At 40.2% G+C, this 25,769-nt stretch overlaps 1 protein-coding gene across 1 annotated transcript; it reads left to right on the top strand.

The window, feature by feature from the left end:
• Positions 1-359: 359 nt before the first annotated feature.
• Positions 360-23,755, top strand: PODN (podocan). The gene is made up of 11 exons (XM_084290815.1): positions 360-420; positions 2,748-2,992; positions 4,732-4,825; positions 6,399-6,463; positions 9,984-10,093; positions 12,158-12,314; positions 14,166-14,281; positions 16,225-16,882; positions 19,560-19,708; positions 21,843-22,043; positions 23,443-23,755. The coding sequence occupies exons 1-10, from the start codon at positions 384-386 to the stop codon at positions 22,003-22,005; spliced, it is 1,794 nt and encodes a 597-aa protein (XP_084146941.1). The 5' UTR covers positions 360-383; the 3' UTR covers positions 22,006-22,043; positions 23,443-23,755.
• The last annotated feature ends 2,014 nt before the right edge of the window (positions 23,756-25,769 follow it).

The raw sequence follows: 25,769 nt of genomic DNA, 5'->3' as shown, positions 1-25,769 counted from the left end.
GTGTCCTGCAATGAAATGCTAAAGCACACACCGCCTCTGCGTCTGTCAATTCCAGCATGCTTGCTTTTGGCACCTCTCAAAGATCTCACAAACTGTGTTGACAAAAAGCAATGGGAGATTGCTTCTTGCCCAGGTCTTTATATTCGGACTATAGCTGCTTCCTCTTTCCTACTCACATTTTCCCATATGGTGACTTTGGAAAATTCCTCTCTGATTTCGTTGGAAAGTGCAGGAAACTCGTTGGTAGAGGGTTGCCTATTACTCTCTCTAATTCTGCTGCTCACATCTGGAAAGGATCTGGCTTGGAAAGGGGAGACTTGCTCTGAGCTCAGCGCATGTAACTGACATGGCATGAGCTGAGGGAGCCTGTGGGGGCAAGAGAAATGTTCTTCTCCATTCATCTGATCTCTGACAACAAAGGTGAGTTTCTCAGCACTTTATTTTTTTTAAAAGCTGTATTGCCAGACATCATCCAGCAGCCTGTCTTTCAGCTATAGCTTTCAGAATAGATATCAAATGTAAGCTACAAATTTACTTAACCTGTTGATATTGAAGGAGAGGATGTTTTTTCAAGTGTGCATGTGTCCTGTAAGAAATGTGTGTGGAGAACAACAGATGCAGAGATGAGATATTTTGAACATGAGCCTGCTGTTCTTTGAGGTAGTTGGAATTGCTGAAAACCTACACTAACTCCTGAAACTTCAGCTTACTTCTGGAGACTGTGCCTTTTGGTGCACCCTGCCCCTGGGGCTGTGCTGCAGCAAAGTGCAGAAATCCGTGGTGCCTCTGTCTGAACTCAGAAAGATGCAACCACAGAGAGCCCTGATCTTGCTTTCAGTGTAACTTCAGTCTCTGAGTGGAAGAGTCTGATCCAAACCCCTCTGACAGTGAGGGAAGAGTGCTCTTTTTAGTGGGTTTCGAGCTACCCCTTTAATGAGATTTCTTAATAATGCTTTGGATCAGGCCCATGGGAATGAATTTAAAAGGAGTGAGTTACTTCAGGCTTTCTTTGAACTAAAAGAAAATCAAACTCATGCCTGGTTTTACTGCCTGCTCTCCAGATGCAAGCAGATGTTTCTGTATCTGAAGTGTCTCCCTGTGGCACCAGAGCAGTATGCCCTTCAGAGGCATTGTAGCAGAATCATACCTATTGATGACAGTAGGGTGAGACTGTCTAGGAAATTCTAGTATATAATGGATGCACTATTTCATGCTATTTTTTTAACATTGTTTTTTGCTATAGATGTGGAAAAATCAGCATGTTGCAAATATATAGAGCCCAATACCAGTCATGATGTAACTGCTATCAAAACGGTGTTGGCATTGTTACAGCAAGGCTGCTCTTGACCTGTATTTAATTTTTTTCTTCAGTTTTGCTTGTAAATATCTGTAACAGTAAGCTGATATATAGGAAAAAAGTAACTTTGTTAGAGATCTGATTCATTGTACTTTCTGAGATTATTTTCTCTAAGATTTCTGAAATATTTTCTGAGGTTAGGTCACCAAATACTAAGGATTTTACTAATCCCTTGTTGGCATGTTCATATGGCCAATTTTGATCTCACTGTTAATATCTAGCTATATTGCCATATAAGGAACACCATCTGATCTCTGGAATGCTTTATAAAGGAGATTAATTTCATTATATTCAGCTTTTACAGATATGGAAGCTGTGGAATAGTGGAGCAGGGGGAAGAGGGATCAAGCAAACAATGTTAAATTCTTAAAATCACCCAGCAAGTTGGTAGCAAAGACCAGGACCAAAACAAACCCATCCATATCTCAGGCCAGTGCTCTGTCCTCTAGTGCCACCCTTCTCCCATTTCTTCAAGTGTAAGTCAGTGTTTAAAGAAACTATTTAACATTGTGATGACTGGGACTCAGAGCAGGATCTCTCCAATGCTTCCCAAGCACCCAAAGTCTGCGAGAGCCCCTGAGTTCAGCTGGTGCAAAGCAGCAAAATCCCAGGGATGCAAACAGAGCCGTGCTGCTCTGACAGGTGCCAGCCGGGCTCTGGTCGGTTCTTGTTTCTCATGCCTGGAGTGGTTCTCTACCTGGAGTGGTAGGAGTATTTATTTCACAAGATCAAAAATCTGTTGTGCTTGTTGTCCTTAAAAGATGAGCCTAAATAAGAATTTCTCATCACTGCTGAATACAAAGGATAGTAGAAAGGGAAAAAAAGGAAAGCCATCCCCGGCTGTTACTGCAAATTGTTGTGTATAAAATCTGAGCAGGGCAACAAACGAGATGGGGGGGCTGGATGAGGGCCAGCTAGCTGATCTGGTAGATACCCAACTGCTGTTTGCATTATTTTAACCTGCTGCCAGAAAGATAAAAGCTGAGCGTTAGCCAGGCCTCTAAGGGTCGGATCAGCACCGTCCAAAACCAATAGGCAGCCCGTGATGTTTTCAGTAGCGGGGCGGTTTTGTTCCCCTGTTAGCCAGGGCTCCAGAGCAGCCCCTGAGAGGCGTCCTGGCTGGTGGCTGGGCCAGTTTTCCAGCGCACCTCCTTTCCATCCATTCTCGCTTCCCTGGGCCGGCGTGACCAGCAGCTACACACGAATAACATTGCAAAACCTCCTCTATAAACCTCCGGGATCAGCTGGCGTTTCTCAATATAAAAACACGCAATAAATAACGTGGGCGGGCAGGGGGGCGGCAGCTGGGGACCCACGGGGGGTTTCAGAAGGGACCGGACCCCCCGGGGAAGGCCTCATGGGGCTGACCCCGAGCTATTTCGGCTTCCAGGGGCGATGCCGGCCGGCGGCCGGGCGCTGCTGGCGCTGGGGCTCCTGGCTCTGGGCTGCGCCGCCGCCACCGCCGCCGATTTCCCCGAGGGCTCCCCCGAGAGGCGGCGCCGGCCCCCGGCCCCGGCCCCCGGCTGCCCCCGGGACTGCGGCTGCACCCAGGAGGGCGTCGTGGACTGCGGCGGCATCGACCTGAAGGAGTTCCCGCTGCTGCTGCCCGAGCTCACCAACCACCTCTCGCTGCAGGTACGGGCCCGGCTCCTCACTGCCCGGCTCCCCCCGGCCCCCTCAGGAGCCCCGCTCCCCAGCCCCACACAGCCCAGAGAGCGGTGACCCGCTGCTCAGCACAGCCCTTTGGAAAGGCTTGGGCTGCTGCCCAGAGTCAAGGGGGACATTTCACCCTAACTCTCCACACATCAAAGGAGGAAAAAAGATTGGATTTCTTCCCTCTTTATCCTCTCCCCAGCTCCAAGAGAAGAATTTTTGTCCAAAGCAATATACATATATATATATATATTTTTATTTTTTTCTGGCTAAGGCCTTCAATTCTGAGGTGTCTTTGAAAAGTATGGACTAAACTGCTTCATTAATATAGTCTTTGGCAGCTCTACTTAGCTAAAGTATTGTAAGCACAGCACACTGGTCCTGACACAGAGCCAACCAGTGGCTCCCAGTGTCCCGTCTCCTCCAAGCCCCCTCCCTGCAGCCTGTGCACGCAGCAAGGAGTGCTTGAAGTGTGGCTGAAACCATCCCTCACGGGCCTAGAAGCAGCACCAGAGGGATGGATGGCCTCAACACAGGGTGACAGCCAGTGCTATGCTTGCTGGGCTGTGTGCAATGAGGAGATTTTGGGGTCATTTTACCCAGGAAGCTGTAACACCACAACCGCAGCCATTGGTTACACTGTGGAGCCTTCATGTCTTTTCAAGACAAAGGCACGCAATAGGAGACTCAAACTTCAGGTAGGAGCCTGTCCTGGACTGTCCACAACATGCTTTGCTGTTAGGGTCCTAGATCCCCATGACCAGCATTTTGGCAGGCATACTTCCCTGCCCTTGCTCTGACACCTCAGGACGTGAGCAGGGCTGGTGTGTGGCAGTGCTGTGGCTGTTCCTCCAAGGTTTGGTCATGGCTCCAGACTTCACAGTGCTTCTTTGGCTCTTAAGCAATTGCTTGTTGTTTACTGCTCCTGTTTGCCAATTCTGATCAATGGTTAAAATGCCGTTTTTGTTCAAAGCTTTCCATCCAAATGCTGTGTAGTTAGAAAAACCGTAATGTAAGCTGGCACCTTCCTCAGCAGATCTGTTCCAGGCATGTGCTAGCCATGGCTCCCACCTCTACTGCCAAAAGCAGAGAAGCTACTTCGAAGCAGCAGCTGTCACTTTCTGTGTATTAGCTTGGCTTCCAGCTCAGTGGGTCCTTGACTTTTTTAGTCCCCTAGATGCTAAAATGCTAGAATCACTCATTAATGGTCTAAATGCTAGTAAGCCTGTTAATGAAAATCTGATGGCAGTCGCTTCCGACAGTAAAGTCAGTGAAACTGAACTCAGTTTGACTCTCCCTGCTCATGACAAGTTTGCAATGGGACAAAAATTCTTCATTTTAAAAACAACATTTAAATAACAGAATAAACCTGAAACTCTACGGTGCCAACCTCGCAGCAAATGCTTTGCTGCAGCTACACGTTTGGCTGTGGCAGATGGATTATAAACCTTGCCAGGCATGATTGCACTCTGTGTGCTACCAGTCCATAAGCTGGATATTTACGGAGATGAACACAGAACTTGTTTCAGGCCTTCAAATGCTGCTGGGTTTGGATGTCTTGGTTTTGAGATCCAAGTTTGGCTCATTATGAAGAGAAGGCTGTTGACAGTGATTTGACATGGTGGGTTCATTTCCAAGTTTTACTGGAGTTCATAGTCTGGGTTTTATTTGGATCCTTCTTGGATTACTTTGCTGATGATTAATCCTCTCCTTTTTCTTAGAATAACCAGATAGAGGAAATCTTTCCAGAAGAGCTTGCTCGTCTTCACAGACTAGAAACTCTCAATTTGCAAAACAACAGGCTGACTTCAAAAGGTAAGCCAGAAGAGCCATGAAGTGCACAGAGACAGAGCTTCAGCAACACCAGCTTGTGCAGTGGGCCCAGTGGCAGCTGATAAGGAAGCTGTGAGGAGTGATGGACTCACTTGACTGGAGTGGTTGGCTGTAAGCATCACTCCTTTAGCCATCACACAGATTGTGGAGGCACTTTATCATCTGAAACATAATACTCAGTGTATAAGAATGCAGCCTTACTGAACCAGTGGAGGAGACCTGGCAGCAGCACTATGTACTGTGGCGTGAGATCTTCTCATCCAGGAAACTCCCTCCAGTCCCTCAGGCACATCAATGCAATGCACTTGAGAACCAGAAATGTCTACATGCTGAATGATTTCCTTCTGACTGACCTCATTTCTTAATTCACTTGTTTAGTTCAGTCAGTCAATCCAGTTTGGTTCTCATTGAATTAAATATAAATACATATAACATATATTGCAAATATTGCAACTTCTCCCCTTCTAAAAGCATTTTCATTCTTGTAGGCAGGCTTTGTTTGCTAAGCCTAGTGTTTATTAGAGAAACTTGATAACTGGTTGGTGAAGAAAGTAGAAGAATTTTGAGTAAATAATAAGACAGTAGGATATGCAATACAAAGGATGCAATTGTTCTTAACATGTGTGTTCAGTTGCTCTGATTTTTCTTACTATTCTTGTTGCAATGATAGCAAACAGCTTTTATTGAGAATGTGGGCACATTATGCATGGGACCCAAACCATATCACTCTTACGTAACACAAGGAGGACTGCTTAATAGATTCAGACCTTGATATTACTACCTTTTGGGTGTGATGTTTCTTTCACAAGCCTCAGTGCAGCTCTAAGTTTTACATAAGTTTTGACATGGGAAATAACTTTGCCTTTGACTTTCAGTTTTCTAAGTGCCAGGTCAAAGTGTTATTTGCATCCTTTCCATCGTGACTGCAGTAGTGCTTGTGTGCTCAGCTGGATGTGGGGTGATTCAGCTGAAAATTAAAAATTATTGGAGGACTATTAGCTCTGAGCTGGATCAACTCTAAGCTGGTTACCGCATGGCTGTATGGGATTGTGGGGAAGCAGCACAAGAGAAGAGTTACAACATGCAGCTACTGGTGTTACTTTGGCAACCTCATGGTCATAGATCAGATTGATCTGATCATTAAACGACCTCAGATTATGTCCTGCCAAGAAAAGTTATCTGCAGATTCATGAAAAAACTACAAAAGAAACTTCTCAGATAGCATGGTTGCTGCAAGCACTGATAATCAGCTGTACAGCAAATCTACGCCAGCTCTGTACGTGACCCCTGTCAGCGGGGTGGGCCACAACCATGTATGCTTATAATTTTTAACAGTCTGCCATTGTTCTTAACAGTCTGTGTTGGCTTGATTTGGTTTGGTTTTTATAAAAAAAACAACAATAGGTCTGAATCAGATTGTATCAGTGCCAATGAACAATATCTAAATCTTCTGTTAAAATATTCTCTGAGAGAGAGAAAAACACCCTCTGGTATTTTCAGTCAGAGAGGCAATAGGGTGCCAGTGTTACTGATCAGAGCTATTCCTGTTTCTAAGGGCTGCCAGAGGAAGCATTTGAACATCTGGAGAACCTGAATTACCTATACCTGGCAAACAATAAGGTAAGAGGCTCATAAGGCTTTCAGAGTTCTTTTCTAATTGGGTTCTGAAAGTTAAACAAGCAAGTTTTCAATTCTTTTTAAAATAGATATCCTATGGATATAAAATTGTCCAAAAGTGATATTTTAACAAAGGTTCATTTAAGGTCAAGACAACCAGTTAGAGCCCGAAAAACTTAGAGGCTACACATGCTGGTATATTTTGAATGCTTATTTCTTTGTGCGGTTGGTGAAAGCTTTCCCTTGTGTGTGCAGGGAGATACGGAGAGCCTCTGCACCTATAAATTACCCCTGTATGCAAATAAGCTGTGGGGGAATGGTGTAAAATGCTGCATATCTCAATCAGATGAGGCTGGGTTGAAATACCAGTGAATAAACACATCCTAGTACCTGTGTATGAGCTGTCAAGATCTGCAAAATACCATCCAGTTTTCTCAGATCCCCATTCGCCGTAGGTTTGTTCAGGGGGGATATCCACACACAAGTGAAACTGAGCAGGTAATGAATTTATTCTTTTTGCTGCAGTGGTAGGAGTTGAATTTCTTTTTTAATGGAAAAGATCCCATTTGGAGGATCCAAGGTGATTGTCATGACAGAAGCACATTTTCCTTCCTGCCAAAGCAAGGAAGTGAAATGTCTACTCATATACCCTTACAATACCACCATACCCACACTTAATGGTGGTTCCCATTATGGCTTTTTCTCTGGTCATCTCCCACAAATATTTGCAAAGAAATGGGATGCCACAGAAAAAAGTTAAAAATCAGGCAGAGCTTCTTTCGTCTACAAATACCCTTCCCTTTCTTCCTTTGCTCTCTCTCTACATATCTATATGTGTGTCCATATATACATATTTTTATTATCCTTTTATAATCTGTGACCCTTTGATGTTTCATTTATATACATGTGGCCACACTGAGGTTTCAGTCATGCCAAGACATTTCCAGAATCACTCCATGGATTTCTGTGTGGAGTGATTGAAAATAGAACCCATTCTTTAGTACAGTAACATTGTGTTCTTTTCTCTCTTTCAAGCACCATTTCCATATAACAATCTTGGCAGTTAATAACTCCATAAAGAGGAACAAGCCAGACTGTGACTAATATTCCAGAACTTCGCACTCCAGTTTTCCCTGTGTGACAAAACAAAGTGTTTGGTTTTTCTGGCTTCACTGCAGAGAGAAAAGGATCCCAAAAGAAAATGCAAACATCAGCGAATGTCAGAACTAGTTATGGTGAGAAGTTGTGGACCCACAAAAATAACACATTTCTTTATAAATCACAAGCCAGGACAAACCAGATTGGCTTCAAACTGCATCCACTCTGCAGTGGGAAATGATGCAGATCAAGTAACTGTGGTGTCTGGAGGAGAGCAGGGATTTGCTGGTAGTTTGCTCCTTGTTTTATTTAATATTTTTTATGCTTTATCTTCACTTGTGATCCCACCAGATATTATCTTTCATTAAACGAGCTTAGCTAGTTGGAGAAAAAAAATATTGTAATGGACTAAAATCCTGCAATGGCTTATGATTAAAAAGTGCTTTAAGTAAAGAATGGTTGCTGTAGTTTCCTTTAGAATTTTTCATCACACTTATGATATGTATTAATTAAATAGCAGCTACAATAAGCATTGTTAATAACTGAAATCTCTCCCATCAAACTGTAGATCTTGTCCTGAGCTAGTATATTCATCTAGTATACTGAGACAGTATATTAGATGAAGCTGTTCAGTCACCTTTGATTTTGCTGAATTACAACAATCCAGCAGTAATCCTTCAAGCAGTCAACCAGTGGAGATCAATTAGCCTCATGACTAAGTGCTGAAATGCCAAAGCAAAGTCCTAAGCAAGCGAATGCTCTTTTTGGATGAAACTTCTCTTTCTCTTTCCTGTGGTTCTGATGTTTTTCATTTCACATATCTTAGACATTCACTTTGTTTTGTATGAAAGTTATGACCCAATAGACGGTGTTTCAGGAAAAAAGCTTTAATGTGCCACTGTGTATGAAAGTGATTAAGTTTATTTCCTGTGTCTGTTATCTCAGTATTATGTTGTGGTAGAGACTTAGTTCTGTCAGCCCTTCCTAATCAGAGCTGAGTGTCTTTATGCACTTCCATGAGATCGTATCTCCCAGGTCAGGAGGTGAGAGACTACCAACAAAGTCAAGGGCAGTGCTGTGGCAACAGTGGTATTACACAAACACCTCTTATTTCCACTGCTTAGGTACTATCTGTACACATAGATATGAGGGACTGTGAGATCTTTCCACTTGTATTTGTGATCATTAACTACTTAAGACAGTTTAAGGTGAGGATTAGAAATAGTATGTAATGTACTTTCACCCTTTAAAAAAATACAACTGTATTTTGAGTCCAGTAAGTTACAAGTTCATGGCTATACACATCAATATACACTTGACAAACTAGCACAGAGGTTTTACTTTAGGTAAATACATAGTATAAGTGTTGCGTTAGATCTTCAGTAAAGTGTCTGTTCTCTCATACATTATTCATCTTCCAAATAGTTCTGTTCTTACACTATTATTAACAACCGATTGCTCTTTCACATAACAGTGCTGTGAGGAAGAAGCTTTACAAATTCAAATAATTTCAAGCTAGAAGGTACATTCCTACCAGTTCCCAGAGTTTTCAGTCATGATCTCAAAGCCCTAGAGGACAAAAAATACAGTGTCTCCTTAGAAAAGAGTCCTTCAGAGTATACATAAAATATTTTATCAGTTGTCTCACTGCTGCTATAGTTAATATATGTAACCACAGTGGTAGCACGTGCCTACTGCAATTCAGTAGTCTTCTGTTTATGTACTGAAGGATCATATCTAGCACAGCATCATGTTGAGAATTTGTTTCCCAGGGAATTTGTTTTCCATCTTGATGCAGAAGTCTGCTGGGTTCATGCTTTCCACAAAATTGTCCTTCTGTATTTGGTTTCTGATGCATCACTTCATTAGAACAAGGTACCCCCATACAATAGATCTTTGCTTTGAAGTTCCATTTGATATCCCATCATTGAACTCGGAAACATCCCTGCCCTTTGGGAACCTGTGTCCTTTGTTGAAGAGATCATTGTAAATGCACACAGTACTGGAACAAACACACGAAGTGACACTTCCTCTCGCAACCAACATACTTTCATTTGGGAGTAAACAGTAGGCCAGTGTGAGGTGGGTTGGATTTTTTTGGCACAGCAGACTGAGGAATTATGAACAATAACAAGCAATGCATTTGCTTTCAGAATAATAACTTCTTGACTTCTTCCACCAAAAAGAGGCAGGATTCTTCCAACCAAAACAAATATTCACATATCTTGGAGCAAAAGTCTGTCTCCTTCCTGGAGAGATTAGTGAGTGAGGACAATTTGTTTTTGTTCATACAATCTGCATTCTGTTTCATTTACTTTTGCCTGTTCAGAGAAAATAAATTTGCAAGTGTTTTGTTGATGGCTTTATACTTGGTCAAAACATTTGTTGCATTTAATTGGAATTGCCCCATATATTTCTTTTTCAGCTAACGGTGGCTCCAAAATTCCTCCCGAATACCTTGATCAGTGCAGATTTTGCAGCCAATTATCTCACTAAGATATATGGACTCACATTTGGACAGAAACCAAACTTGAGGTAAGGGATCAGAAAGTGAAACAAGAATAGTGTGCTGCTGCTGCTTGGAGGTAGCTGGTGAGTTAAAGAAACTATCTGGCTAAGCCATTTTATTGCCTGCTCATACTTTTTTGAAAGAAGCTGACTACTTGTTAATTTCACCATCAAGGATCAAATAACCTCTCAGACAAATACATTCCGAGGTCTTTTACTAGCTGCCAGACACTTTTGCATAGATAAAAATTTATTTGTCTCCATTTTGGCTATGCTTCAATTTAAAAGGAAGAGCTTCAGTTTCTCAAAATGGGGATTTATGGCTAGAAATTGCCAGATATTTATAATCCATTCATTAAAAAGAAGAGTCACATTGAATGTACAGTACTCAATACAGTTGAGTGTAACTCAACTATGTTGAAGTTAAGCATAGTTACCTTCCTCTGGTGTCTGAGGTCCCTCTGCTAGTTTCAGGTTGTGATTTTCTCAGCTGGATACAGTGCAACACATTAGTCCATCTCAAATTCATCTGTGTGTAGACACATCTCCTGTGAGATACAGTCTTTTCCAAAGGCCTTTTGGGTAGCCTCTTTATATGGACACTACAGTGTCTAAATCCTGCAGAGACATCTCAGGCTCCTTTGGTAGCAATTTATGAATCCAAGTTTGGAAACACTTAATAATCGCTGACCCAGTTGAGCTCCAAGAGCCCAATCATGTGATGAATTGAGGAACTCTCAGTTCCCTCTGATTTCACTGAGAGCAGAAACACTCTGCTTATTAGGCCTTCAGTCTCATAGGCTCTTGGTAGCTGAAAAGGCAGAATTGGACACTGATTTCTGGCAATATCTCATCATAAAAGAAGCAGGATTTATATGTGTTCTTCCTAAATTTGAGTTACATAAGGTGCCATATTCCGATTTTATATTAAAATACTTGCACTTCTTCTGAAGCGATTTTTACAAACTCTCCCACACCAGTATTCATTTTAATCAGAATGATAACTCATTGATTTCTGAAATTGCTGATATCACATTCTAATTCAGTTGTTTGATTTGGTTTATTTGCTCCCAGCGGAGTTCATGGTCTCGCACTGATTATTTGGAAAACAGCATTTTCTGAAAGGCAAATATTTGTAAGTTAAAAGTACACCTGACCATGAAGGGTGAGCTCTATTTTCATGTGGCTCTGGACCTCCTGGAGTGTGTGATCACACTATTGTGTTTCCATTCTGAGCCTTTCCTTCCTTTCAGAAAGATGTTGCCAAGTTCTCTGGAACTGGTAGAGAGTCCAAGTCCACTTTTACACTGTGCTCTTTTTTGCAGCTTTAATCTGTCTCCATGATTTTAGCTGCCTGCTGCATCGCAGGGTACACGCAGGGAATGAAGGGGTAATAGTGATCAGTAAAGTCCTGTAATTTCTTTTGTTAAAAAGAAGTGAAATTATTTTATTTAGCAGTTAAACCAGTAATAACTTCATAGTTACTTCATAACTTTGTAGCAACTTCAGTTGCTTTATACAGAATTGCAACCCGTGCAAGGAAGATTAAATCTTTTTGTTTGTTTGTTTTAACCTGATTGGGGAAACTCTTTGGTGAATATTAAAGTTTAAATGCAAGAAAATAAGAAACTCTCTTTTTCTAGATCCCAAAGGGTCATTAGAAAATCAAAACTTCTACAGATAAAAGTTTTAACCCTCTCGAGTAAACCCACAACACTGATGTGTTTTGTCCCTCTTAGCCAAGTACAAAGCTAGATCCAAATGACAGAACTGATATTTAGATTTCAAAGCATTGTGCAATCCCAGATTTGCATTCTGTTACTTGTTAAGAAGGTGAGGCTGCTTATGAAATTCATATTCACATCCAGGTTTGGAATTAAATAGACCTACATTTTGGAGAGTATTTGGACTAAGCATTTGGTTGTGCGTTTGGTTATGCCTCCCTAAATTAAAGGGCATGCTTTGAAAACAACTCTAATTATCTCAAGGAAAGGAGAATAGACTGAACCACAATTTTTCAACAGCTTTCTCTCGGTAAAACAAACAAAAATAGGTCTAAGTGTCTGCTTATCTATCTTCTTCTTCTGGCAGATCTGTGTATCTTCATAACAACAAACTTTCAGATGCTGGGTTACCCGATAGCATGTTCAATGGCTCTGATAATGTGGAGATACTCATCATGTCCAGCAATTTCCTGAAATATGTTCCAAAGAATCTCCCTCCAGCCTTATACAAATTGCATTTAAAGGTAACGACACCAAGCTTCCGTATTCCTTTACAGTTGTGACAAAAGTACTGTGTTTGTATGGGATTCAAACTGCACAGCCAAGTGATTTCAGTTCACTTGAACACATTCCCAGGCCCACTGTAAGTCTTGTAGCTATCTCCTTACTTTTTTCTAAGTAATAGTGTGTTTTTGCAAAACATGAAAATGCTCACAGGGGATAAAAGTGCTTTTCAGTGTTTTCAGGAGAATGAAAGGCAAATGCCCATGTGGTAGCACTGTTGGACCCTGCTTGAGTATAATCATATTAATGCCTGGTAGTACAAGAAGGTAGATAGATCATTCTTCATGGCCATTCACTAATTGGCCTACTGGTTAAGTTTGCCACTGATGATGGTGTTTTTCCTGACAGCTGCTTACCCCCTAGATGTTGGCTTTGCTCACTAATTCCTATCACATAGACTGCTGTTCCCTATCATCAGTGATTTTTGTTTGCTACCGAACTGGCAATTCAGTCAACACAGAGAAAGTTTGGATCGGTGATTCTTCACTGCTACAACTTCTCCATCAGTAGTGTAACAGCAGAAGTTGTGGTATTATCTACTCTCCAGCATTTTTAATTCCATGTCATCTGATTTCAATAAAAACATTTCATGATGTCTGTGCTAAAGTTCTTAGCTTTTTTAGCAATGGGAGAGCTGCAGTGGTGGGGAATCCTGGTTCCGTTTGTTTCTCGTGTTGACAGCTCCTTGGACGTGTGTAGACTGAAGTCTGTTATCAGCCCCTGGTCTTATGCAGTTCTGTGTTGCCTCCAAGCTTTCTTTTCCCTTGAAGATTTCGCTGCTAAATCTCATTAAAGTCTTCTAGAAAATGGGCTTCTGTAGCTTGAAGAAGGCAAAGGGTCTGATCCTTTAAATTTCTTGAATTTCTCTGCAAAGTGTGAAGTTACTAAACCCCTGGGTTTTATTGGCTTTTTTAATAACTGTTATCTTCCAAGGGAAGGCTCAACTTTGAAGACTCTTAGAACTTTTATACTTCCCTGCTGTTGCCAACTGTGTTAAGGGCAGAGAAGTGGGAGAGAGAATCAGGCATTTTGTTTTAAAGTGCACTGCCTGTCAATAGTGACATTAAAATTGATGTTTTGAATGGGGAAAAAAAACAAAAACAAAAACATAACATTGAGAAATGGGAAATAGCAAATAGTGGGCCAAAACTGATTAAAAGTACTGTAGGTGTGACAGGTCTTTCCTTTTCTTTCGCTGTTCATTGAGATACCCAGCTGAATCAGTCTGTGGTGGTATCCACTTTATATTAGTTGGGACGTGTATCTCATTTAGCCTGCCAATGATATTATTGCATATACCTTAACAATGGAAAGTTTAACATTCAGAGTTTTATATATCCTTTTATAATTCCTACAGTACCTGTATGGAATTCCTAAATGGAATTTAGTTTTATATTTTGTTCATATCTGCCTGCTGGCTACTCCAAAGCCACACTAAGCAATAATTATTTTGGAAGGAGTAATTATTTTGGAATGTACATTGCAGAAATACTAAAAGAATGTCTGGTTCACAGCTTCCAACCAAGCATTAGTTGCCTAAATTACATTGTAGATTTTCACATAGGTGCAAGGACTACGAATACAAAATAATTCCTCCTGGGGTCCCAAATTCTAACTCAACCTAAAAATTCCATGGGAAATCAATAAAAAGAAGTTGTAATATTTTAAGCTATTATTTGTATGTATTTCTTAGGCAGAATTATAACATCCCCTGAAACAACTCATGTCTGCCTGGTATTAGCTGAGTAGAACTCGAATGTCTCATGTTGTTTCATGCTAAATAATGTGCTATGTGTTTCTGGTGACTCTAGAACAACAAGCTAGAGAAGATTCCCAAAGGAGCCTTCAGTGAACTTACAGGCCTGAGGGAGCTGTATTTACAGAATAATTACTTGACTAATGAAGGAATGGACAACGAAACTTTCTGGTGAGAATCACATCTGTAGATTGAACCTGTGTTTGTGAACATCTGCCTCATCTGGTATAGTAGTTCATCTACTTAAAAGTACATTTATTAAAAACGGCACTATGTTTCTCTGCTTCTATATTTCTCTGCTAGCTCTAGATGAAAAGGTGTAGATTTAGATGCTGCCATTGAAAAGCAAAGGTTGTGGTGAGCAGTGTGAATTCACACTCCAGAGTACTTCTATACAAACAATAGAACACTGCACATCAGACTGCACCACTCCTGATGGCCACAGACCCAATCATGTGAGGTGCTATCTGCTGTCTGAGAACAGAGTGATGGTGCAGGCTGGTCTCTGTTCTTCCAAACAAGTCAGAAGTGAGGCTACTCAAAACTTCTCAGTATCAAGGGCAGTTCACTGGAAGTTAAGGCCAGACATTCATCTTTGTTAAACCACTTCTGTGTTTCTGTGACCCAAAATCAGCAGCCACAGATACACAGTTGTGAATTCATCTGGCACAGCTGTACCCCAGTGCAGAGAGACTGCTGGAGTAAGAGGGGATGTAATGGTGCTGCTCAATAGCCAGATGGCTGCAAAAGCTTTTCTAGAAACTGGTGCGACTGAAAAAGCCTTTGGCTGTCCTAAATTTAGCCTGGGACTTAGCGCTTCAAAATGTTAACCTTTGTCTCTGCTTGCACTGAGTGCTGCCCTTGTTTTACCTGAAAATCCAGGCCTGCCTATAGCTTGGTGTGAGTTATGTAAACTTTTCTGATCTCCAGCAATGAAAAATTTCTTTCCTTTTCCACATCCCACTCCCAGAAACCTCCTGTAGTATTTTACTTTAGCTCTGTTGTGTCACCCTTCAGGTAATGTTGGACGTATCATTTCTGTTAAGAGTCCGATGAACAGAGTACAGTGGCTACACCTAAGGCACCAGTCACAGTCAGCAGAGGGGGTGGATATTACGCTGCTGTTGTGATATTAACTGTACAGCACAGCATAATCCTATTGGAGATGTACCCAACTGGGGAGGCATTACAACTTGCAGCAGTGAAGTGCTTTACCCAGAAAGTGTATTTGTTCATTCAGAACATACTTGGATAGCTCTGAACAACAGCGTAGTAACCAGTGAGTAATGTCTGCAATGCATTAGTTCTTGTATTTCCTGAAAACTTTCTAGTCATCTGCAGCGGGTTATGTAGTGCCATGCAGATTAGTCTCTTCGTAGGAGCTTCTCAGTCCTGGCATATAATACCACTGATCCACATCCAGTTGGTGTAAGTGGCTGGTCTGAGGATTTATTTTAGCTTCAACTGAGTCCATGGAATCCAGATTCAGTAGCTTACACAAAGCAGATCTAGCCCTGACTCACTTCCATAATGCTGGAGGGTCAGGAGAAGTTCAGTATCTTAGTCTAGGACACTGAATTAGCATTTCTACTTTCCATAAGAGCAATATTTCATCATCTCAAAAGCAGGCTTGCTTTTCAGTTTAAATATACAATTTCAGAGACAAAAATACTCTTACTTGGACTACGTTTCTGTGAAATCGAGAGCTAAATTATGTTTTAATGGTGATCCCATTGCAGCTTTTTTGTGAGGCACTGAAATTGTTCACATTGCTATTTGTACTGGCAAATGAGAGAACATTAGACTGCAAAACTGATCTCAGGTCTCATCCAGGTGGCAGGGTTTGGGTGTTTGTGTAGTCTAGCAAGGTTCTCTGCTAGTTTGGCCATGGAGCAATGGCAGAGCCTAGTCCTTAATGGCAGTGTGGGAGCTCCTTGTTTTGCTGTCTCTATCAGTCATTTTGTGAGACAAAAAAGGGCAGTAGCAGGAGAGCTGTGCCAGGGAGAAAGACTCTCAAGCACGATTGTAAAGACTGTAAAATCCTAGGGGAAGTTGATTATCATTTCACCTTGCAGAATCTAAACAGAGAGTGTTTTCTTTCCTGCTTTCCCAAGGAAACTGTCTAGTCTCGAATATCTGGATTTGTCCAGCAATAACCTCTCACAAATCCCGAGTGGTTTACCTCGAAACATCGTCCTCCTTCACCTGGAGAAGAATGCAATTAAGGTGATTGGCAGAGATGTCTTGACCCAAATTAAGAACCTTGAGTACCTTCTGCTCCACAATAACAAACTAAAAGCCCGAGGTATTCACCCATTAGCCTTTCAGGGCTTAAAGAAACTGCACACTGTCCACCTGTACAACAACATGCTGGAAAGGATTCCCAGTGGTCTGCCCCGACGAGTGAAAACTCTTATGATCCTTCATAACCAGATCTCTGAGATTAACAGGAATGACTTTGCTACCACTTACTTCCTTGAAGAGCTGAACCTGAGCTACAACAAGCTCAAAAGCCCCCAGATCCATCGGGAGGCCTTCCGTAAATTGAGGCAACTAAAGTCCTTGGATCTTTCTGGAAATCATCTCAGCACAGTGCCTTTTGGCTTCCCAAAGAACTTGCAGATTCTGAAACTGAAGGAAAATGAGATAAGCATCATTCCAAAAGGGACTTTGTCTGGGATGACAAAACTGCGGGAACTGTATTTGAGCAACAATAAACTGAAAGTCAATTCCATTTATTCAAGAGCATGGAGAGAACTCAGCAGTCTCCAGGTAGAAACATCACCTTCTCTAATTGTGTTAGTAATGCTGATGTCCTCATCTGTCTGCCTAAGCCAATTTATGTAGCACCAGTACTAGCTTTGCTTGGTACTCATGTTTTAGGCTTGCATTGTAAGTGCTGCATGCTCTGTTTGTAGCAGTAGAAATGGTGTGCTGTTGTGCCAGAGGTAAGTACCTCCCACTGCTGACCAAAGTGGTGGTCTGCCATGTACTGCTAATTCTGGGAAATGTGAAGACATTTTTGTTTCTGAACCCTAACAGTGTCCTGTATTTTCAGCTAAACATTAACAAATGTTGTCATTAAAACTGAAACTATGTGTTTCAAATAACTTGTATCCCAAAAGATCTAAAATCAGCACTGAAGAGAGAGCAGAAGGAAGGAATGCATAAACAAAAACACTCTTAATACTCAAAGCCCCCACATCAGCTTATAGGCAGTCAGGCCAAGCTGCAGGATTTAGCAGCTCAGCTGGCTAAGGCACCTGGATAGCAGTTAGGAGGTCTGGATTCAATCAGCAGTCTTGTCATTTGCTTAATTGTTGGAGAAAGTTAAACACAAACCATAAGGCAGGCAGGAACAATCACATTTGCGCTGTGCAAAATGACCTTTCAAAATTGTTACACTGGCTAAAGGATTTGTCTGCATTTCCTTTTAGGCAGCAGCCTGTGTCCTGCAGTAAGAGGTTTTACCTGTGTCATATGGCAGCCATCGAGGGTGCATATGGGTAGGGCACTGTACAAGCAAACTTTGTACATCTGAGAGCAAAGCAGGGATAAAGAATGTGGAGTATATGTCCTACTGGTCCCCAGTGTGTTTTCAGACATTCCAGGCATTTATCTGTGTGAACATTGCTCTTTTTGTTGTCTCTGGAAATAAATGAGCATGATTTTCAGGTAACGTAAATGAGCAGTGCAGGAACAGTATCTGTAGCGCTGTTGGTTTGCATCAGCCATAGATTTGGTTGGTGACTTTAGTGATACATTTTGCATTTGTTTGGTGCCTCGGTGATGTGTGCATGCATGCATATGTGTGCAAATATATCTGAGATGGAATGTAGTTTGGAAGGAAGCTGGTGATGAGAATTACAGACACTGGAAATGTTTCACTGCAGTAACTTGATGAAATGTAGCCATTGTCACCTGCCTTTTTTCAAATCCCCCAAACAAAAATGGGTCATTAGGCAGCTATAGCTACTGGTTGGAATTACAAAATTTCAAGTTTGACTTTCTTGAAAGGCCTGATTCATTGCAGTTTCATGATACTTTTATGCTGTGGTCACTCCCCTGTAGTCACTGTCAAGCCAGAGTAATGCATTGCTGAATGAAACATGGGCCCTTCAGCTGTACATACCCCACAGTAAACACTGTTCATTTTAAACAAGGTTAAGGTAGTAGCACGTATTGCTAGACTAATGGCCATTTTTGGCTGTGGCTTTTTCTTAAACAGTCTTACTACTTGTTAGATATTTCCATAGTAGTATAAATGAATCTGATTTTTTAACATTGAGGGCTTAACTCTGCACTTGGCTAATGAGTTAGTGCACTGGAGATTGGACAGATAACAATCCCGTAAGATCCTGATTGTGCAAGTACTTAGCATACAGTGCACTCCACACTGTTTCCATGGAAATCACTGAAGACTATCTATTTGCAATTGCAAAGCTAGGCATTTGCATAATTGTTTGCCAGACTGGGATTATGTGGAGAATAAAAACACCGAAATCACAACAATCATCTGCAGAACTGTAGCTCTGGAAAATGTGTAACTAGTATGTTGGCTTGGTGCTATGAAAATGCTACAATACAGGATAACAAAACACTTATTTTGATCCATTTCCTTGCTTAAGCTCATCTAAGAAAGTATCACAGACTTTAGTCCTGAATGTCTTTGTTCATTGATCTATGTGAGAATATTTTCAGGTGCTTTTATGTGTAAATTTATCTAATGTAACCTTAGCTAGGGAAGCATTTGCAATAACAGCTTCCAAAGAATATTCTCAAGCATATCTGAAACCCAGTCTGTTTTAATTCACTGCAAATAGTCATGGGCTAAAGCTTGGGGACAGACATAAAGAAATGTTCAGCTGCGTAACAAAACAACATGGTATGGCATGTGAAATCATGACGTTGAATAGTAATAGAGCAGAGTTGTCACGGCTGCACTTAGCTTAACGAGAATTAGTAGTAGATTAAATCAGTTTATGCTACAGTTAATATCATTTCAGTTTTCCAGCATGAAATCAAACTCAATCTTTGTGCATGGCTGACAGTTTACAATTTCCACTCTACACACAGCATTTGCTGTTTTCCTGACCTCACCAGAAGGTAAAGGTGCTGAAGCAGACTCACCAAAGTACCATCTGAAAAATAAAGCATGCTTCCAGATGAATTTCAAACCCAAATTGTGGATAAGCTTTGCATAAACATCTTATTTCTGTGCTGCTACCATACTATTTTTTTTGTAAATGCACATATGCATGCATTATATCCTTGTGTATGTATGTATATATGCACATAAAAGCAGTGGATAAAATTTTAAAGGAGAGCAGAATGTGTATATAGCCAACCTTTAAAAGCTCTTTTGTTGTTAAGCTCACTCCTCTTTTTGAATTGCTGCTAATATTTACGTTCAATTATTTATTTAACCCTTGTTGTCTCTTCCTTTCAGTCACTAGACATGGCTGGCAACCAGTTGCTTTCTATTCCATCAGGCCTGCCAGAATCTCTAGAATATTTGTATCTTCAGAACAACAAGATCACAACCATTTCAGAGAATGCTTTTGAATCCACACCCAAAATAAAGGGAATTTACCTCAGGTAGGGTCAAGTTTCTACTTCAATGTGCAAGGTTTTTCTTCTTTATCCACTTTATAATTGCTTGGTTTTCAGAAAGTATTTAAAATACTAACTTCTAAATAAGCATTTTTGTTTTGTAGAAATGTGATGAAGCTATGTTAATCTGCTCAGAAAAGACATAGGTACACATAACATGCTTTTTCTCTTGACATTGTCCATGCCTTATTAGAATGGATTAGGCACCTTAGAAATTCTGGGAAATTAATGTTTAACAACGCTATGTCGTATTCCAATATTTAGCTGTGAACTAAAAGTTTACAGTCCAGTTATAGGACTTCAGCGTTGCCTTTGTCTGTTAGCCCTGGATTTTGGTACTGTACAAAAAAAAATCTGTCACGGGGCTTCTATGACTAATCTTGACGTGCACATTTCTTTGATAGTTTTGTTAGAAACAGATGACAACGTAATCAACTGTCACAAATGTGGCAGTTATGTAACTAAGTTTAGAAAGCTTTTCTGTTTTTTGCTTTTTTTTTTTTTTTTTTTTTTTCCTACTCTGTCATTTGGATGCAGACCTTGTTTATTAAATTGTGTTTTACGGGTGGCAGATACTGACCTTTTTTACACATAATGTAAAGTCACAATGAAGTAGCTGATTTAAGCAGAGTTACTAAGGATTTAAACCACAAGAAGTGAAGCCCGAATCTGGCACAGTAATATATTCAGTTTTAATGTAACAACATACTATTGAAAATATTGCTTAGAAGTAAAATACAAAATCTTCCAGAATATGCGATTAAGCTGATCCCATGTTCAGGAATGCCTGCTGTCCAACATTAAATATGGCCTTGTTTTGTCTGTGTGCAACCATACTGCCCTACAGTTCTGAATCATGCCTTTTTGGATGAATGATTCCATACCAAGCAAATAAAATTAAAATGTCTGGTGTAAATTAGAGCAGTCTGTCTATTCAGCTGCTCATATTTATGAGATTTTTGTGAATGCTTGGATGCAAACCAGAAACCACATACCACATTCTATATTCCTGTATAAAGAGAAAAAAAGAAATTTGCAGAACAGTTTTGCTGACATATTTAGGAGGCAACTCCACCCACGTTAAGCTGTATTTCTTAATGGGAGGCAATTAATCCATGTAATAGTGTGAAACAATAATATACATCTGGAATATTAGACAGAATACAATTTTAAGCATGTTCAAGAGTAAGGAACGAAGCAGGAAATGTGATGGGTTCTGAAACTTCGTATTAGTTTATTTACATTCTTAGAAACCAAAATAACGTGAAAAATTATTGTATGTTGCCATGTTTCTAAAGAGATACTTTGTGCCAGTATTTCATGTATTGTGGGAGAAGAATTAAACTGTCAAGGGATGACATGGAATCTCATGGAAAAGCAAGTTGCACTTTGAAATATTGGCAATGGAGCAGATGCCTTTCCTCTCTGGGAAGGAGAAAACAGAACGCCAAGAGAAAGAATTTGTGGGGGAGGAATTTCAATATGATTTTTTTTTCCTTGTAGAATACCTTTATAGAGGGGGGAACAGGGGCTGGGTAGAGAAAAGTAGGAGTTTTTTTGAGAGTGTGACCAGTGAACTAGAGATCAGTGGGAGATACTTAATGTTTCCCAGTATTTTCCTGCAGGGTCCTTTGCAATGATATGCAGTGCTGTCAACAAGCTTTGCTCAGTCACTTTGCTTGCTTGCTTGCTAATCTGTACCTGCTTTCCCTTTCTTTTTATGGCCAGAGGAGTCAGTACTCTGCAACCTAATGTGTCCAGAGTTGGGGGGGAGGGGGGAACAAAAAGTGAGGGGTCTGGAGGGGGGAAGATTGATTTTGAGCTTCAACTTTTTATTGTCAGCCAGAACCTTTGTACACTGTTCAGACACTTGAAAGATAATCATCTTTCCCTATTCCTCATTTCAAAATTCAGTTCTGCATGAGGAGAAATCAACACCAGCATTTTTGGCGGTTCTGCTTTCTTTACAAGGGCTGGCATCTCTGAAGTGCTGTTGTGGGTCAGAGTAAAGTCATAGTAACTCTGCAGAAAGATTTTCTTGTAGTCTCCTTTCATTTCTGTGTTGGATATAAAAATGGGCTTATTTTAACAGTAAGGTCTTTTGTTTGTTTGTTTAAAGGTTTAATAAGATTGCAGTTGGAGCACTGAAGGAGAATCTCTTCCAAAGCCTAAAGTACTTACAAGTACTGGATATTGAAGGCAACCTTGAATTCAGCAACACTTCAAAGAATAAGGATGACTCAGAAGAGGAAATGGAAGATGAGGAAGAGGAAGAAAACTGAGATAAAATGTGAACTCACACAAGTACATCATGTTGGAGGTAACAATTGAAGTTTAGTTAAATCAGAGAGTGCAGTTCTTACACTCTCACTAGATATTTCCCCTCTGTAAATAATTCCAATTACAAATACGATTGAAACATAACAAGTAGATGTCTGAGCCCTAGATTCAAAGACTTGCTAAAACATGACCAGGAATTGCAGAATTAAAAAAGATTAAAAATACTTTTCTTTTTTTTCTTTTTTTAATTGAAACGGGCAGTATATGCCTTTACTTTGTCAGATGCAGTGGACTTTTCATAATGCCTCCGGCTTAGAGCCACAGCAGAGACAGTAGATAAATATGGAAGATAAATATGGAGGTCATTATTTACCAGTTCTGTTTTTTTGTTTGTTTGTTTGTTTGTTTAAGAAAGGTGTTTGATGATATTTTTAAGTAACCAGTTCAAAAGTAAAACAAAGAACAAACTCCAGTTTACTGATGCAGAAGACCACGTGAGCTGAAAGTGGATTAAAAAAAATCAGACAAATTAAAGGGAGGTAGTCCCAGCAGTAACTTGTAAACATGGCATTAAGATGCAACCTCTGTCTCGGGCAATCTCTAAATCACTGACCGCTGAAGTGGGTTGGAAGATAATACTGTACTTGAAATATTTCTTATGGAAAGTATATCCACTTCAGGTCACTTTTGGAAATGTTATGAAGAACTGGACTGACTCTTGGTCCAGGTTAGCCATGCCTAAGTTCTTAGAACAACCTATGCTTTTGCTACTGATAAGTCTTGACAAGGGTTCATTGCTCACTTCACCCAGATTCACTGAAAAGCCTCTTGCCAGATACAGGTAATAATTGCTGCTGACTTTGATTCCAGACTGGTGATACTAAAATCTCAGCATTCCATAACCAGTCTGACCAGCCACTTGACCCTCTTTTCTTTTAAAATGCAGAGGAAAAGATGAAAGGAAAATTATATTTTAAAAGTATGTATTTTTATTCCATAAGAATATGTATCTGTTTTATGCATATCTTAAGCCTTTTATATTCAAAAGGGATGATGAGGTTCAAGACACAGCCCTCTACTTTTGGAGAGCTAAACACCAAGACTTTGAACGAAATGTTTAGTTTTGTCCCAAATCACATTTTGTCATGGGAAATGGCACAAGGAATTGCTAGGAATAGTGCTAATTCACTGAAATGATGAAGGAGGTTGGAAAGGACAGAAGTTACTTGGAAAGTTAAACGTTAGACCTTCAGGCTATGCTGTGTCAAATCTTTGTGGGAAAATAAATAATTATGTTTAAAAACTTAGAGTATATATAACTTCTTTATCAGCACATTGCTGGTTTGGTTTGGGGCATGTGCAACTTGTCAGCAGGCACTAAATTTAGCCTATTCTGTATTCTGTTATGTAACTTATTTTGTTTTTCTGATGTTTTGCAGGAAAGCATATGGAAAATTACATATATGTCTATGTGTATATATCTATATAGATATATAGAGAACACTTAGCAAAACGTGCAATGAATTACGCAGAAACTGTTATGGCACTGGGCCAGGCTTATGGAAGACAGTGTGTTACAGTGCCTTATTCAGGGAGAGACCCTGAATGCCTTTCCAAAGCTTCCAAATCATCTTATACAAGACCCAGGATCATAAGGGATTGCTCTGGAACTCACAAAAGCTGGCTTTTGTTTCTTCTGTTTTTCTTCCTTCACTGTTTCCATCTGTAATAACAATATGGGACTGTTTTGAACACATGCCTTCAAATGCTGTTTTTGTCACTGCATTTTAAGTGAACCATGTATATGCTTCTTTTCTTTTCTGCCACCCCAAAGAAGCTGTTGTTGATCAGGCAAGATGAGTATTTGCAGTAGTTTCATGTGTGGAGCAGTATATGAGGCATTTGGGTCATCAAGCAGCAATAATATGTCTGGATTAAACTATTCCTCTGTTAGAACAATGTGTATATTTGGATGAGAAAAACAAATTAAGGCTGGATCCCAAAATATTTTATCTCTACTGCCAAAGCCTGCAGTATATGCCTGTTTTAGAAAGGTTTTAAAATAAAACAATTGCTCTTGTGAATATATACAAAAAACTATGTCTACCTTCCAGAGGTTTGGTATAGTTTGTGTCTTGCTGTTATTTGTCCATGTGGCAGTTGTGTGAATGTCTTGGAAGATATGTCCAGAAGACTGAGTAGTGGTATGCAGTATGTATGATATATGTGGCAGAATTTATCATATATTGTATATCATTACATTAGAAGTGAGACTAATGAAGCAAAAGAGGTAAGTGAGTGTGAGGGTATCTTAAGAAGAAACTGTTAAGCGTCAACTGAAATTTCTTTGTTTAGTTCAAGTCTTGAGACAGTACCTGCTATCGTACTCTCTTAAAGCCTCACCTGTTTTATGATGTTGAATATTCTCAGCTCCTGTTCAAATTACAGAAAATGAAGAAATCAATGAAAAGAAGACTTACAAAGTTACCTGGATGGCAAGGTTCCCTTTTGATTATAATGTCCTTCATCTGAGGTAGCTAATCTGCTTGAGGAAATGGTCTTTTCTTTTGAGGATTTCTGATTTAACACGTGTTGTTTTGCACACTGTATTCCAGGATTTACTTGGAAACACAGTTGGCCTGATTCTTTACCAGCTGTTTTTCCTGATAGAGAAGATCTAGTTCCACACTCCCTTTGGGTTCTTGTAGCACAACAGTAATTTTGAGCTGATACTTTCTAATTTACATGATTCAAGATGGTCAGGAATCATAGAAGGAAGGATTGCTTCCTGAAAAAAAAACCAACAACTTGGCCCTAAACAATTACAAAAAAAAACAAACAAAAAAAAACACAAGCCAAAACCCTTTTTGAATACTAGCTATACAGCTGAGCAATAAAATAGCCTTCCAACTAACTTTTGGGACAGATTTCTATGTGAAATATTTGCAGAATATATCTTAAATTACTGAGGTATCTCTAGTAACAAACCCTAGTGACCAGTTTTGCTAGTCTTTCGTGAAATAGACTTATTTACTATACTCCTGAACAAGCTGAGAATTTGCACACTTGTACAGTTTTGTGTAGAAGTGTTTGTTTATCTTTAAACTTCAATGCCTTACACTGTGATTCTGTGAGAATTATGGTGCCCCCAAGCAACTTTGAATTCCTTGAGAGTCTGGTGGGGAGAATGCAGTGGTGAAAGCACCTCGAAGCACCTTTATGCACTTTTTTAGAATCAGGTCCAAAATGTCAAGATGATGAAAGTTTAATACTTAAGTGAGAGTCAACCTCTGCCAAAAGAGACCCATTGACAGTCAAAGGGGCTCATACTATAGACTGGTACAGTTAAGAAACCCTCTTCCAAGTTTTTTGTTTTGTTTTATTTATTTTATTTTGTTTTGTTTTGTTTTTGTTTTTAATACCAGCACACTGAACTGTCCTTTGGAGGGGACAATTTTTCCCAGCAACACCAACAATGCCCACCCATACCTAGCCCAGTAAAAACCAAACCAACTGGTATTTGTTTCATGCTTTCAAAGGGATAAGAGGCTCCAGGAGAGGTGATGAGGAAGAGTCAAGACCACAGGACTATGCCCACATATTTGTCTTGTCTGCAGATGGAACCTGTAATCCCAAAATCCAAGCCAGAACAGGATGCAAGAACAAAGTCTTGCTTTCTTATGGCCTTCACTGAAAATGAGGAGAGCTAGGAAGTTGGCATCTCCCTAGGCTGCAAATTTGGGCCAGAAAAGGACAACATAACCAC

The sequence above is a fragment of the Netta rufina genome (genome assembly GCF_964035555.1).
Source record: "Netta rufina genome assembly, chromosome: 8".
NCBI lineage: Eukaryota > Metazoa > Chordata > Aves > Anseriformes > Anatidae > Netta > Netta rufina.
The sequence above is the reverse complement of the archived record's forward strand: the minus strand, read 5'-3'. Positions and strand labels throughout refer to the sequence as shown.